Raw genomic sequence first — 16,068 nt, forward strand, 5'->3', positions numbered from 1 at the left:
TGACTTCTTGCAAGAGTGCCGTGCGACTGTGGACTGCGGGGCAGGCGAGGTTCTGTTGTCTGCCCTCGCCCAGCAGCCTCAGCGTAGCAGAGACGACAACCTCGTTGTAGTTAAAGACGCTGTTCTACCGGCATGGTCTACGGCCAGCGTGCTCGTTGCTGCTTCGAATGCCGACTCGAGTTTCAGGTCTCCTGACATTGTGATTGAGCCGTTGCCTTTACCTTGCGTGAAGAAAAACGTCTTTCTGCCGCGCTGCGTTGTGTCTCTTACCGAGGGAAAAGCTAAATTATGGATAGTGAACTGCTCGTCTGAGTCTGTTGTACTACCAGAGGGAATGCGCCTTGCCATGTTTGAAAGGCAGTGCAGTATCTGCATAGGAGCTCTCAGCAGTGCGGCAAATTCAGACTATGCTGATGTCTCCGGCACGGAAAACGAATTTTATAAAATGGTTAGCAAGTCTATTCCCTCGCATAAGCGCAAAGTGTTGGTTACACTGCTGGCCAGGCACGCTAAAGTATTTGATTTTGCACAGAAGTCGCATAGACCTGAGGCGCCCAGCACACGCACTCGTCACAAGATCGACACCGGATCTGCGCACCCCCTCCGACAGAAGCCTTATCGAGTTTCCGCGTCAGAGCGCAAGGTAATTTCGCAGCAAGTCAGCGAGATGCTAACCTCCGGCGTAATCCAAGAATCGTCAAGTCCCTGGGCCGCGCCTGTTATCTTGGTCAAGAAAAAAGGATGGGTCCTGGAGGTTCTGCGTTGACTACCGACGTCTCAACTCTATAACCAAGAAGGACGTGTACCCGCTTCCACGCATCGATGATGTCATCGACTGCCTGCATTCAGCGTCCTATTTTTCATCGGTGGACTTGCGATCCGGGTATTGGCAGATTCCCATGGATCCGGCTGACAAAGAAAAGACAGCTTTTGTTACACCCGACGGTCTGTTTGAATTTAATGTTATGCCATTCGGCTTGTGTAATGCCCCCGCCACATTTGAAAGATATATGGACACCGTTTTGCGGGGCCTCAAATGGGAAATCTGCCTGTGTTACCTGGATGATGTGGTGATTTTTGGCCGAACATTTGAAGAACATAATCATCGCCTTGACCTCGTTCTAACCTGTCTGGAGGAAGCTGCGCTTACACTGAACTCAAAAAAATGTCGCTTTGGAGAACGTGAAACCTTGGTTCTGGGACACCTGGTGGATAAAAATGGCGTGAGACCGGACCCGCAGAAAATCGCCGCTGTCAGCAACTTCAAGCAGCCGCAGTCCCTCAGGGAGCTGCGAAGCTTCCTGGGCCTGTGTTCTTACTTTCGCCGCTTTGTCCCGAATTTCGCTGATAAAGCACAACCCCTGACTGACTTGCTGCAAAAGGACGTCCCTTTCCACTGGACACCGGATTGCGAAGCAGCCTTTAAGCAGCTTCGGTTCATACTGACTTCAGGACCGGTACTACGCCATTTCGATCCTTCTGCTGAAACGGAAATTCACACAGATGCCAGTGGAATCGGCCTTGGTGCTGTGCTCGTTCAACGCCATGACAATGCTGAACACGTGGTAGCTTATGCGAGTCGTTCGTTGAGCAAGGCAGAGCGAAATTACACAGTCACAGAACAGGAGTGCCGCGCCGTCGTTTTCGCTGTGCACAAGTTTCGCCCATACGTCTACGGCCGTCGCTTCTCGGTAATCACCGACCATCATTCTCTATGCTGGTTGGTAGGCCTCCGAGACCCATCTGGACGACTGGCGCGATGGGCTTTGCGCTTACAGGAGTTCGACTTCACTGTACGCTACAAGAGCGGTAACCGGCACGCAGACGCCGACTGCCTATCGCGCCTTCCTCTACCGACGACTGAGTGCGACGCTGACAACTTCGACCAGTATATCGACGCTATTACCTCCGAGTTCCCTGACCTCGCGACTTTCCGGACAGCCCAACACGAGGACCACTCCCTAGATTCTCTGTTCGCCTCCGCGAATGAACACGCAAACCCAAGCTGTTTCGTGGTTCATGAAGGCGTCCTTTACAAGAAGAATTATTCCGGACAAGGCGCCCGTCTGCTTCTAGTTGTTCCACGCACTTTACGGGCTCACGTCTTTCAGTCCTTACACGACGACGCAACCTTCGGCCACATGGGCTTCGCCAGAACGCTTCAACGAATCCAGCAAAGGTTCTATTGGCCCAAGATGCGACACGACACGGAAAAATACGTTGCTGGATGCGAACAATGCCAACGACACAAGCGTCCCACGGCTACACCGCCAGGACTTCTCCATCCTGTGCCACCTCCTAACTCTCCCTTCGAGACAGTTGGTGTCGATCTTCTCGGTCCGTTTCCACGATCGAGCAGTAACAATCGATGGGTCGTCGTCTGTGTTGACCACCTGACGCGCTACGCAGAAACTGCTGCAATACCTGCTGCAACGGCCATGCACGTGTCGCAGTTTATGCTTCGCTTTATAATTCTCCGCCATGGTCCTCCACGCGTTGTCATTAGCGACCGCGGACGACAGTTCGTTGCCGACGTCGTTGAAGAGATCCTGCGTCTGTCTGCCTGCCATTTCCGCCATGCCACACCATATCACCCGCAGACCAATGGCCTCGTAGAGCGCACGAACCGGACTCTCACGAATATGCTGTCTATTTATGTCGATTCCAAGCACAAAAACTGGGAAGAAGTGCTACCTCACATCGCATACGCGTACAATACCGCGAAGCATGAGACTACAGGTTACTCTCCATTTTACCTGTTGTACGCTCGTTCCCCACGATGTTGTCTCGACACTATACTACCTTTTACGCTAGACGTGGAAACCTCGGTAGCCGAGACGCTCTGCCGCGCAGAAGAAGCCCGTCGCATCGCACGCCTTCGAACTTTGGCATCCCAACAGCGTTCTAAGAAACGTTACGACGCCTGCCATCGCTCCGTATCTTATACTAAGGGCGATCTTGTGTGGTTATGGACACCAGTCCGCAAACGTGGTTTGTGCCAGAAGTTCTTGGCACACTATTCAGGTCCATTCGTCATTCTTGACCGCCTCAGCGACGTCACGTACGTAATCTCGAGCGTCACAAGCAATGGTCGCCGCTCTAGCAAAACACAGCTGGCACACGTTGCGCGCCTTAAACCGTGCTACCATCAACCATCTGAGTGACTCGCCCAGAGGGCATCGTCTGCGAACCGGGAAGTGAAACGCGCGAGCGAAAATTCGACGAAGAGGAGAACGAGGCTGGACTGGCTCGCGAGCGACGCCGTTGACTCTTGGCCGAGCTTACACCTCTGCAGTTTCCCATCTTGTAAATAAACGCTTTCCATCGTCACAATGTTATAGCTGACTTAGTTATAGCTGACTACGACACCTAATAATAACAGTGACTGCATGGTAGTGCGAGTTCAGCGCAACGAAGGTTTGATTATGGAACGGCTCGGGAAAGGTGCTAATACAGTAGTGTAGAAACAACAGCTGTGGAAATGGATTTCTGCGCGAACTGAGCATTTGTTGCGCAGTCAGACTCGGCCTGTGTTCCGACTCTCCAACGACGGAGCCTCGACCGAAAATACTTCTGCTGTCATAAAGGGCCGCCTTTCTTGCTTACCGCCTGTGCGACGACGAGAGGAGATTTCCAGCCGAATAGTTTAAGGGCCAAAAGTACTGCGGGAGATCAGTAACCGTGCCAGAGCCGAAAGAAATCACCTGAATTAGGTTGGAAAAAAAGCAAAAAGGCCATGAAATACGTTCAGTACACGACATAGACCGAGATATGAAGGAATTGGTGCCGAAGGAAGAAAAGATGAATTGAGTAGAAAAAAATTCGCTTAAGAAATCGGGCTTCTTTTCGAGCGCGCGTATATATATATATATATATATATATATATATATATATATATATATATATATATATATATATATATATATATATATACATATACGCGCTTCTAAACAACTTTTATTTGTAGACGTTGTTGAAGATTGGTCGCCGTTCGAAATGTCTACAAGTAAACTGTTTGTTAGATGCTTATACCTTTTTATTTTTTCCTATTTATTTTACGGCAACCGAAGACGGACTCTAGATATATATATATATATATATAATGTTTGCGTGTCAGTGTGCGTTTAAAGAAGATACGCGACAAAAGAACCCGAGGACAATGATACGTACAGAAGGATAGGCTGAACAGCAATAAGCTGATCACCGTTGGTTTGATCGATGTCAAAACGATAAGAAAAGGATAAGCTAACTGCGATAAACGTGTTTCCGGCAGTCAACGCGATGTGCTTATTGTAGTAGGCAGAAATGAAATGTATGTTGATAGTGTTACGGCAGACACGGATCTCATGAAGCAACACTGCGCGTTCTGAAATTCAATAGAATTAAAAGATGGAAAGAACATCAATTTATACAATGACCTTAGAACCGTTAAGCAGACAAGGCTTCTGAGTAGTGAGCCTCTATAGCGCCTATAGGATCGATTTTGTCAACTTGCGGCCCCGTGCATATTTTGGAGTGCTCAAGATAGGCTCATTCTGGATCACGCGTATTTAGGTTATACAACAATTTCGGCTGAAGCCACTCCACACAGCTTCAAGCAGTGCTACACCTGACCGTCTGAAATGTGGAACAGTGTACCAGATATGGTTAACATTATTTTGCGGTAGATGTTTTCCGTCACGAAAAGTGTCCAGAGCACTTTCATTCCGGATGTCAAAGTTCGCCACTAATAGTCAGTGGGGCTCTTATATAATAATGCAAGAAAGATCATAATTAAGACTCTTATGCTAAGCATGAAATAAAATGAAGGACATGTATGCATTTAAATTATGAGCTACGGTTAACAGCTCTTGCTAACTTTCTGATGAGTGCGTGTACCTTACAATAATTTGACTGCGATGAATTCTTATGGCGTGTGTTTTGTTATTTCTAGGAAGTATTCTATTAACTATCAGGCGGTACACCTCGAATCAATGCTTTTTTTTGTGGTGCATGGCACAAGTTGTATTCGCGTATTCAGCTATGCTGAAGTTCAATAGCAGAACCTACAGTATGAAAGTTCAAACTTTGAAGACTGCACGGTGTTGCTGAACGATTATTCAGTTATCCTGAGATATCCGAATAAAACCTACATTATTAAACAGAGAAGTGCTGCGCGTATTATGCATTTCATTTAACTACATTTATTTTACCCTCAGTGCGTGCAGCACAGTTTTAGAGAAGGGAGCAGGCGATACCTCGATGTATGCATCAGTCACTTGCGTGTAGCCTGAGACGACTAGCCGCCCATTCATAGTTTGCATCAACTAGCAGCAATTTTCAGATATATCACTGTTAAAGCATAGAATGCCACGGTGATGCCCGGACACCACATTGACCGGGAGGAGGCATATCTATGCGCGTACGCAAATAAGCGAAATAAAACCTTGAAGGTCAAAGTGAAAGTATTGTGAACTGTCATATGCATAATAGGAGGAAATCTGTGGCCGTGAACATAAAAGAAGTCAGTGCTTTCTCGATTCTAAGTGACCTCGGTAGAGCGAAAACTGGGATCATAACCTAGTGCTTTATGGCCATTTCACCGTTAAATATCTGCACTTGATAAATGAACAAGATCATAACCCGGCCAGATGCCTTGTACAGCCCAAAGCCCATCTCACGGGGAAGAAAATTAAACAGTTCAGCGGAAGACAACATCTTATCCTACATCACAAAGAGCTTTTTTACTTTTATTTGATGCTTTTGTTCGCTGCTTTTATTACATGTACTGCGTGGTGAATCCGTCGAGTAAAAATGAAGTACTGAATTAGGGGAAGCGAGCGGAAATAAGCATTGGGATCAAAAGCATAAAACAAAATACACTGATGTGGCTGAAACGATGTTTGCCTACAATTGTTCCGTGGCTTCACGTTGAGCAGAAAATAGATGTATGATAATCTCGGAAGGCAAGTGTACATACAAAACACAGGCAACCTTTGTGAAAACTGCATTTGTGGGAGGCAGAACCCATACAAATCGGTACGTTACCACGAAAAACAATGGCACATGGCTCACCGCATCTCAACACAGTCACGTGAGCAGCAGCTCTGCACGGTGCATGGACTCAACCAGCACACACAGACACCAGAATGCTGAGAGACATTCTTTGGAAGACTCAGATCTGGAAGCAGCACTGGTAGCCTGGTGCACGCTGTTTTGTGTAAGCGCGTCCATGACTTCACATTTATGTCCGTACTATTTGTTTTCTTTTTCCCGCTGTTTTCAATTTACGAATTGCACGGTAGGGCATCACGTGCAACTTGATTAGCCTAATTGCCTTTCTTCTTCTATATTTTTCAATGCAATGCGCCGAATGTCAGTGGAAAAAGCTTATTTCAGTAGCGCTGCCACAAGAATGTGAAGCATTCTCCTGCTATTCAAAAACATATTCAGACAAAAAAACAATGATTCCGAAAAATGGAAGATGTGCGAGCTATAGACACTACCTCAAACGCAGCAAGAAACGCTAGACGTTTTCAACACGGAGGCCTCAACCTCTGCGAAGAAATGGATTATTTTCTTCTTCTTTTGTTACAACTATATGATTCACACCTTGCAGGACAGCATCAATCTCTCTTGGAAAACGGAAACGAAACCAAAACTGTTTCGGTAAATTACTATGGGGCTGTAAGTCACAGTGACGATATGAGAACCACGCGAACGAATAAATAAAAAAAATGAATAACATATTCTCGGAAGACTTAACCAAGTCAGTTATATTGCGGGAGCGAGAAAGTTTGGTACCATATATCCTTGAGTTTTCTTTTTGCTGTTTTTTTTTCGCTTGAAGCATGACGGTTACTACTGCTGAGCGACAGCGGCAAAACTACAAGAACGAGAACCTAGCCGACGTCTTAATGGAAAAGTTTTTCTCACGCTAAGCCATATTTCTCTCACGGTAAGTGCGAGAGCCAGGCGCACTGCAGTGTTGTGCGACGAAGGCTTTAGCATTATCACGTTCAATAAGCGCGCCAGCAGTGTACCCTCACGCTCTCTTCACATAAGTTAGACCGAGAGAGGATAAAATTGCTGCAAACATGCTCCTTTTAATTATGGGAAGTTCCGTGAGCACAGGGTAGAAAGTTTAATTTTATCATAGTTAGCTTACGTTGAAGCATAATGGAAGTTTCTGATTTCCCAAACATCCAGATCCCAGTTTGAAATAAGATCAAGCATTCTGTCATCAACCCAAATACAATTTTTTTCCATATCTGGCCTAGAGTCTATTGCGCATTGCCACCGTCTTCATACGCGTCAGCGCATTTATTCATCATTTCTTCTTTCCTTCCCTCCTCTCTTTGTATATTTTCCCACTCCGCAGCTTACGGCGTCCAACCGGACATATTTCTGATTAACCTCCCTGCCTTCTAGACTTTTTTTTTCTTGCTTCCTCATAGAGCGAAATGATTAAAACAACATTTCTTTTCTCTATGAAGTCCATTATTTTCACGCTAAGTTAATATCCAAAAACGTTGATGGCATGAGCAATTTCTTTTACAGTGGAATTCCTTTACATTGCTCTGTTAAGCAGGTAATAAAAATTATGTTGTAATTGAGCGGCCACTTAGCATATAGCGGAGTGACGCTGCAAATATGTACCGCGTATTCCGAACATTCAACGCATATGTATGACTACCCCGCACTTTATAAATTCGCGAAGAGTTTTTTTTTCTTTTTTTTTCAAGCGGCCAGCTTGAAATGAATGCCTACGCGTATAGCAGGGACGGATGAAGCACGTCTCCCTCTATCCAAGAGAAGCCGAAGAGAAAAGCGATAATTTCTTTCAGACTTTTCAGCGACTATCGCGGAAAATGCTTCCTCGCTATTCGCAGACGATTGCACTGCTACCGTAAATGCTTGCAGAGAAAGCTCTGCCGACTGCACGCCTGATCTTTCTTTTCTTTCGTTTCATTTCACCTTGCACCTATTTCGGAGGGACATCGGCCCTCCGAGATTTCATTGAAAGAGTGACATTCTCGGAATAGATTCTCGGCCCAGCAGATTGCTGCGGTAACAAAACAGCCAAGAGAAAGAGCATAGAAAGATACAAGCACCAGCAGAAGTTTCTGCTACCAAACGAAACCGTGGAAATCTCGCGAAACTAAGTAAACCTTAGGTGCAGTGCAGCACAACCCGCAGACGGGTGTCAAAAAAAGCCGAATCACTGAATGAAGCTTTTGTGAAGCGTTAGAATTCGAATGCGAGCGGAAACAGAACGCTGCACGCCCCATCTGTGCTTGGCTCGACACGAAATGGGATCGCTCCCCGTTTATCCCGGGGTATTGTACACCTTTTAAGGTAAACGCCCGCCCTCAGACGCGCTTATATATCTAAGCAGGCAAAGCAATGCGCGCACACATGCAGGCGCGTCACGAAAACCGAGAGAGAAATCTCACTGAAGCGGCACTTCCAGCCCAGTTGTGTTTTGCTTTCCTGTACTTCCGGATGTGCTTTTGCCCCTACATTAATCTCTGTCCTTCAGCCTTTCAATCGTACAGGCCGTACACTTTGCGAGGCACCTGCCGTCTATGCGCAGGCCATGCGCCAGGGTCTCTGGAGGGAAGCGTACTATATAGAGAGAAACAGAGCAACGCAATCATGGTAGTCGTATATGGCTCTGCATTAAAGACGTGTGATACAAGGCAAAAAGAAATGTTCAAGGAGGCGAACAGCGTGCCCTCTTTTTCTCGGAGTGCTTTCTCCCGTCTTGTCGTCCTCTCTTCTCCCGCATACCATTTGCTGCCTTTGCTGCGTTCTTTCTCGGGGACATTAAAAGAAAATGCGGTCCAATGTGCCGTGTTTGGTCTCCGCGTCTCGAAGGTGTGCGAGTACGAACGAGCAAACGAAGTACACCCGTGATATAATGTCGTCCCTGCGCGCGTGTGGTGTTTAAACAAGAAAATAAGTGCGGGTGATTGGCCGCATGGCCTTTCTGACCTTGCAGGTACTAGAGGGACAGAAGATGGCTCTCAAAGGCTCGTTTTTCCTCTGTTAGACACAATATTAGTAACAACTAAGAGACAATAATGACAAGGAAAGTGTAGGATATGTTATTTGTAATATTTCGGATATAAATGTGAAGAAAGTAAAGTGGACGAAAAGATAACTTGCCGCCGGCAGGGACCGAACCTGCGACCTTCGAATAACCCGTCCGATGCTTTACCACTGAGCTACGGTAGCGGCCATAACCCCGTCCACTTTATAGGGCATATATGTGCATTCTCGTGAGGCGTCTTCTCGTGAGCGCATACGTAGCGCGACAGAAACCTGGTTCATGCTTGCGTTGTTTACCGGACATAAGTTGGGTCAATAAACAACTACAAAATATTATACCACAATTCTGCTTTTACTTCCTCAAAATATTGTCGTAGAAGAATAGTGCAGATTTTTATATTTCGCTTGAGACTGACATAGGGTGACTATACATCGTTTCTTATTAAAAATAAAGAAACCTTGACGACTGTTTGTGCGTACTGTTTAAAGGCAGAATAAACAAATATATTTTTAACTCTCACGCATTGAAAAATCACCGTGACAATCACCAAGTTCATTTTTCTTATATAGAAAGCGCATTACGCTAATTGTTGAAACAAAGCTCGCATTATCCGTACAGTTTTACGAGGCTTCAAAATTATGTGGGCTGAAGGATTCAGCAAAAAGAATGTTCAAAGCCTTAACATAATATATTCACTAAGAGAGCACACAGCGGTGAACAGAACACGGCCATGACGAAAGAAGCTTGCTCAGCAGTATAAGCTTACAAGGCCTGATTAGAGATTACAGCTAGATTGCAAGGCCTCAGCAACAAAACATGTTTGCTATGCCGACACCCGAATTGTCAATACGCAAGCAGATTACTACCGTGCTGTAAAATTTACTATCGTAAAGTATGCAAAACTATCGAAAATGTTTTTCAAGAATTAACGTCCCGGAATGCTTTTTCAAAATGTGTGTAATAAAATAATTGAGCCATATAACCAGCCGTCTTCTCTTATGCTCATGAAAGAGCAAACTATGTTTCTCAAGTGTACGCATGTAACTATGTCTTGATTTTATTGACATGGTTTTAGGACACGTTGGTGCGTTTACTAGCGTCACCTACTACTCTTCTCATGACATGCATAACTATATGCACCAAAAAGAGTGAAACTATGAAAATGCGCAGGGAGCAGTAGGAAATGTTTCCCGAAATCCGAAGGAAAAAAGATTGCGTTTCTCCAGGAAAACTTCAACGAATTTCAAACCCAGTATTTTAATGACTTCTACAGATTTAATGTCCCTTTGAAGAGGTACGGTCGTTCACTCCTGCTGAAAAAAGTCAATTTTCTTGGACGTCTTTGGAGACCTATTGTTGCGCAACTTGTCCGCGCTTATAACTTAATACATCTAATAAGAATACAGTGCCAAGCGTGTTTACCTTTACAAAATGTTATACTTCATAACGTATATGTATAGAGTGAGGATCCAGAAAATTTCTACGTGTGACGTTATTAAATGCGAAGCATTTCTTAGCGACCTTTGGCACTTTGAGCGTTTCTATCTACGTATCTATCAATCAATCTATCTACCTGTCTATCTAGCCGCTTACGTCTGGGTGCTCTAGTGGTCATTTCCTTACTTTGGTGTAGACCGAAATTGGTATGGGAGTGTAAGAGGGGCTGACGAATACGACTATCTGGTCATGACATGAATAACGTGAAAATCCTGTGGCGTACGTCATCAAACCCTCTCATCCAGACACGTGTGGCGCATACCCCTATACAAAAGGCCGTAGTATGCGGGTAGGCGCCACAGGTGAATGACAGTTTATATCTACCCTGGAAAAGCAAGAAGAGACATTGGTCTTTTAAATAAGAGAGTGTTAAGAAAAACCGACATTGGCAGCGTTGACCCGATGAATGGAGAGAATAATAATTAGGATCCCAGCAGGAATCAAACCCTAGCATTCTGCGTGGCAATCAGGTATTCTACCACATAGCCACGCCGGGTCTATAAACTTGTTTGGAAAAACAGCCTATACAGGCGTAATGGCGGTGCAACGTCAATTGTGTTTGCCGTGCTTGCTATCTAATTTTACACGAAAGCAATAAACAGTCATATGTACTCCTACGATACAGGCGTCATATCACATTAACGTCTGTGGTTCCAGTGTTGGCTCCGCTTTCATAGCAGTCTAATAAACATTACATTTGAATTTCTATGATTCAGCAAGCTATGTTGAAGCATTGCTCGACCACGGTGGAATATATTAACGAAAGTTACTTGTGATATTCGCATGGGTGCACCATAAAGTGCCACTTAGTTTCGATAATGGTGACTTATGTACTCTAACGTTAGTGCTGACGTTACGTCGCACCATCAGTTACCCTTTAAACGCCAGTGTTGTCGACCTGCCTGCTAAGCCCACGATGCGCACATTGCTACTACACTTACGAAAACATGTCGTTCCACCTCGTAACGCCTGGCTCAAGCCATAAAGTACAGCATAGAAGCACTCGCTGACTGCTTCGCATGAAACCGATTCCCACAACGCGTGGGATCTGCCAAATTTAGAAAAAAATATTCTATTCCCAAGCATTGAAACAGTTTTTTTTAATACCTCACTGACCACACGTGGAGTAATTTATGCAGTGTACACAGGTTGTAGCAAGCAGGAAAAACATGTGGCGGCAGAGCCAGGCTGCTCGCTGAAATCGCGGCTGCTAAATCGATATCGTCAGCAACGTTGCTATTCAAAAAGAAGCAGAAGACAAAAGGAAATATTTTCAAAGAACGTGAGGGGTATGTGTAACGGGCGATCAACAAGGCAACACTGTGTACAACCAATAGAGCAACGCCTGGCAACGCTGTACGCAAGCGTTCCTTTTGTTATTAATAAACCAGTGTTCTTGTGTCCACCACCGTGTGCAGACGCTTTCTACAAGACGCTCGATACATGGTGTCAGAAGTGGGACGCCACGATGACTGAACTACGCCCGCCCGAGCCACTGCAATTGGGCGACAACGCAGCGGCGTCCTGGCAGACATTCAAGCAACGCATCGAGCTGTACCTGATAGCTACGGAGCCCATCAAACCACGCAGTAAGGAGCAGAAAGCTGCAATTTTTTGCACGTCGCCGGTCAAGAAGCAATTGATGTGTTCAATACCCTGAACCTGACGCCGAGGAAGCTAAAGACTACGATGCTTTGGTTAAAGCGTTTGAAGCCTACTGCTTGCCCAAGTGTAATGAGACTTACGAACGCTATGTGTTTCGCTCGCGTCGTCAGGCACACGGAGAGCCATTCGAACAGTTCTTTCGGGATTTGCAGCTGAAAGCAAGAACGTGCAACTTCGGTGATTTACGAGACTCCACGCTGAGGGACCAAATCGTGTATGGCATTTCTAGCGCTTCCCTGCCTGAAAAACTTCTTCGCAAGAAGGACCTGACCCTCGTCACAGCAGTGGAATACTGCAAGGCTGAGGAACTTGCTGAATCGCAAAATAAAGCGTGGGCTGAAGAAAACAAGATTGAACCTGTTTCAAGAACGCCACTTAAGAAGGGACGAAAAAAATGCCGGTACTGCAACCTTGTCACACGCGCCAAGAAAGTGTCCGGCGTACGGCAAAATATGCAACAACTGCATGAAGCCTAATCACTTCGCCGCCTGCTGTACGAGCAACCGAGCAGCAGTTGATGACGTGGTCGACGGAGTGGAGAGCGACGGTGACTTCGACGTTCTGGAGATCAGGACAACGGAAAGCAAGCGTGGTCACGAAAGTCGCGATTGGGTTGTAACAACGAACATTGAAGGAAAGCAGGTGCAGCTGAAGGTCGACACCGGAGCGCAGGCCAACTTGATGCCGCGTTCGCTGTTCAACAGGCTCGGTACTAAACAGCAGCCGTACCCCACGAGGAGCATCTTGCGTCATTATGGGGGTGGTGAAATACCACACTGTGGAAAGGTTCGCCTCGCCGTGCAGTTAGACAAGCGACACGTTCTGCTGGAGTTCTTCATAGTAAAGAAGAAGCAAGCAATTTTGGGCCTCGAGGCTAGTGAGCAACTTGGTCTGGTCAACAGAGTCAACGCGGTGGACAACAGCGACGGATACACAAGCCTAAAGCAGACATATCCAAGACTATTCACCGGCATTGGAAGGACGCGGCGCGAGTACAAAATGGTGCTTCGAGAGGACGCTGTCCCCGTAGTACAGCCAACCCGGCGCGTGCCTTACGCACTCAGAAAGCCACTCAAGAAAGAGCTCGACCGGATGTGTGCCGCGAACATCATTGAGAAAGTGGAAGAGCCGTCGGACTGGGTAAGTCCCTTGGTTATCGTGAGGAAGAAAAATGGAGACTTAAGAGTTTGCATGACCCACGGGCAATTAACAGGGCAGTGAAAAGAGAACACTTTCAGTTGCCATGCCGGGAAGAAATCGAGGGTGAGCTAGCGCAAGCAAAGTTTTTCAGCAGACTTGATGCAAACAGCGGTTTTCATCAAATTCCTCTAGATAGAAAGACTTCAGAAATCTGCACATTCAGTTCTCCGTTCGGTCGTTATCGGTATCTCCGATTACCGTTCGGTATTGCATCTGCACCCGAAGTTTTCCAGCGTACCATGAGCCAGATATTCGATGACCTCCCAGGAACGCGTGTGTACATCGACGACGTGCTTGTGTGGGGTTCTAGCAAAAAGGAACACGATGAACGCCTGCACAAAGCGCTAGCGAGGGCACAGGCTGAGGGCCTTACCTTGAATGCGGAAAAGTGCATTTTTGGGCAAACTGAAATCACCTTCTTGGTGATAAAATTAGCTCCAAAGGTATTGAGCCTAATCCCGACCTGATAAAGTGCATCTTAAACCAACCTGCACCAAAGACCAAGAAAGATGTCCAGCGCTTCCTTGGAGCAGTTAACTATTTTGGAAAGTACTTGCCACTGTTGTCAGCCCACACTGAGGCCTTGCGCAGCCTAATAAGAAACGATACAATTTTCGAGTGGACGCAGGTTCACGAGCGTGAGTGGGAACAACTCAAGATTGATGCTGACGAAAGCGCCAGTCTTGGCTGTTTTTAATTCCGAGCTTCCCACGAAACTGTCGACGGACGCGTCTGCGTTTGCACTCGGAGCGGTCCTTTTCCAACAACACGGACGCGATTGGCGTCCCGTCGGATACGCGTCGCGAGCACTCACAGAAACCGAGCGAAGGTATGCTCAAATAGAAAAAGAGGCATTAGGCATAACATTCGGCTGTGAAAAGTTTAACGATTATGTCACTGGAAGACATATTGCTATCGAAACTGACCACAGTCCATTGTTGGCGATTTCAAAGAAAGAAATAGGTGACATGCCACCGCGTCTGCAGCGCCTATTTCTTCGGCTGCTGAAATATGAATTTGATTTGCAGTATGTTCCAGGCAGCAAATTAGTTGTTGCTGACACCTTGTCAAGAATCCCCGCACAGGAACACCCAGGCAAGGGCACAACAGATGTTGAAGTTCATGCTGTTGGCGTCCTTACTTCAAGTGTGGGTCCAGCCACCCTCTCCCGTCTGCAGGCAGCAACGGCCAGTGATGAAACGCTGCAAGATGTCATTTTGAGATTGCAGTCGTCAATCCCAGTAGAGGGTGAACTAAAGTCCTCCACAGCAGAGCTTACTGTGGTCAACGGAATACTGCTAAAGGGAACCAAAGTAGTGGTACCTGCAAGCATGCGAACGGAGATGCTGAGACGAGTGCACCAAGGGCATCTCGGGTTAGGGAAATGCAAATCGAGGGCCCGCAAGTTGATGTATTGGCCAGGAATGGCAGCAGATATTGCCCATTTTATTGACAGGTGTGACGTCTGTAAGAAGTTTGCTTATCGGCAACCTGACGAGCCCCTTCTTCAGCGTGCCGTCCCTGACTTGCCGTGGGCTAGAGTTGGTGCAGATCTTTTCCAGCATGCTGGAAAGAATTTCTTGGTTGTCTATGACGCCTACTCTAATTTTCCTGAAGTCGAACAGCTAAAGGAGACCTCAGCAACAGCCGTCATTCAGAAACTACGTCAGATCTTTGCAAGGCACGGGTTACCATTAGAAGTTTGTAGTGATGGCGGCCCTCAGTTCGCGTCAAAAGAGTTCAAAGATTTTGCGGCTCGATATGACTTCAAGCATACAATTTCAAGTCCGCATTTTCCCAGATCCAACGGACTCGCCGAGAAGGGCGTCCAAGTGATCAAGCGCATTCTGGACAAGACGGAGAGGAGTAAAGAGGATTTCTATTTGGGCCTTCTGAACTACAGGGTGTGTCCTCTTGAGGATGGCCGGTCGCCATCAGAGCTGCTGATGGGACGAAGTCTCAGAACGCTGCTTCCAGATTTCTCAGTGTCACCCCCAAGGCCCGTGCGAAAACATGTGCAAGCAAAGACCCCAAGAAGGTCACTTGCTCTATTACAGAAGGGAGACGTCGTCCGCGTTCTCAATGATGGTAGATGGGAAATAAAAGCACAAGTCCAAGATCTCGTGGCGCCAAGGTCGTACACCGTTCTGACAGAAGATGGCCGGGTTTTCCGTCGAAATAGACAACACCTCCGCAAAACGCCAGAAGCGTTCTGTCGATTCTCCCATTACAACGCCGACGACAGCGACGACACCTCCGATTCATCTACAAGTGGAGCCATACCGCAGGGGCCAGAACCTCCGCAGGGTACGCAGGACCGACCGCCAGCCGGCACCTCAGGCTTACCGAACACTGACGACTTCTGCCGACGATCCACTAGACAACAAAGACTACCATCTCGCCTGACCTACACTCACGGATTCCAGCAGAATGAAACAGCCTAGAAGAGAGGACAGTTGCCGACCGACGTTAAATGTTTTCGGTGTTTTCAGAGTTTTTTGTGTGCTTCGCCTTCAAAGAAAGGAGGATGTAACGGGCGATCAACAAGGCAACACTGTGTACAACCAATAGAGCAACGCCTGGCAACGCTGTACGCAAGCGTTCCTTTTGTTATTAATAAACCAGTGTTCTTGTGTCCACCACCGTGTGCAGACGCTTTCTACAAGACGCTC

At 46.7% G+C, this 16,068-nt stretch overlaps 1 protein-coding gene and 1 non-coding gene across 2 annotated transcripts; one reads left to right on the top strand and one right to left on the bottom strand.

The window, feature by feature from the left end:
- Window positions 1–9,147: 9,147 nt before the first annotated feature.
- Trnat-ggu (transfer RNA threonine (anticodon GGU)) lies at window positions 9,148–9,222 on the bottom strand. Its single transcript has one exon. It is a non-coding gene; the product is annotated as a tRNA-Thr (tRNA).
- A 3,973-nt stretch (window positions 9,223–13,195) lies between these two features.
- Window positions 13,196–15,840, top strand: LOC119397413 (uncharacterized). The gene is made up of 3 exons (XM_037664840.2): window positions 13,196–13,336; window positions 14,425–14,637; window positions 15,169–15,840. The coding sequence occupies exons 1-3, from the start codon at window positions 13,196–13,198 to the stop codon at window positions 15,838–15,840; spliced, it is 1,026 nt and encodes a 341-aa protein (XP_037520768.2).
- Window positions 15,841–16,068: the final 228 nt, after the last annotated feature.

Source organism: Rhipicephalus sanguineus, chromosome 6 (assembly GCF_013339695.2).
Source record: "Rhipicephalus sanguineus isolate Rsan-2018 chromosome 6, BIME_Rsan_1.4, whole genome shotgun sequence".
Taxonomy (NCBI): Eukaryota; Metazoa; Arthropoda; class Arachnida; order Ixodida; family Ixodidae; genus Rhipicephalus; species Rhipicephalus sanguineus.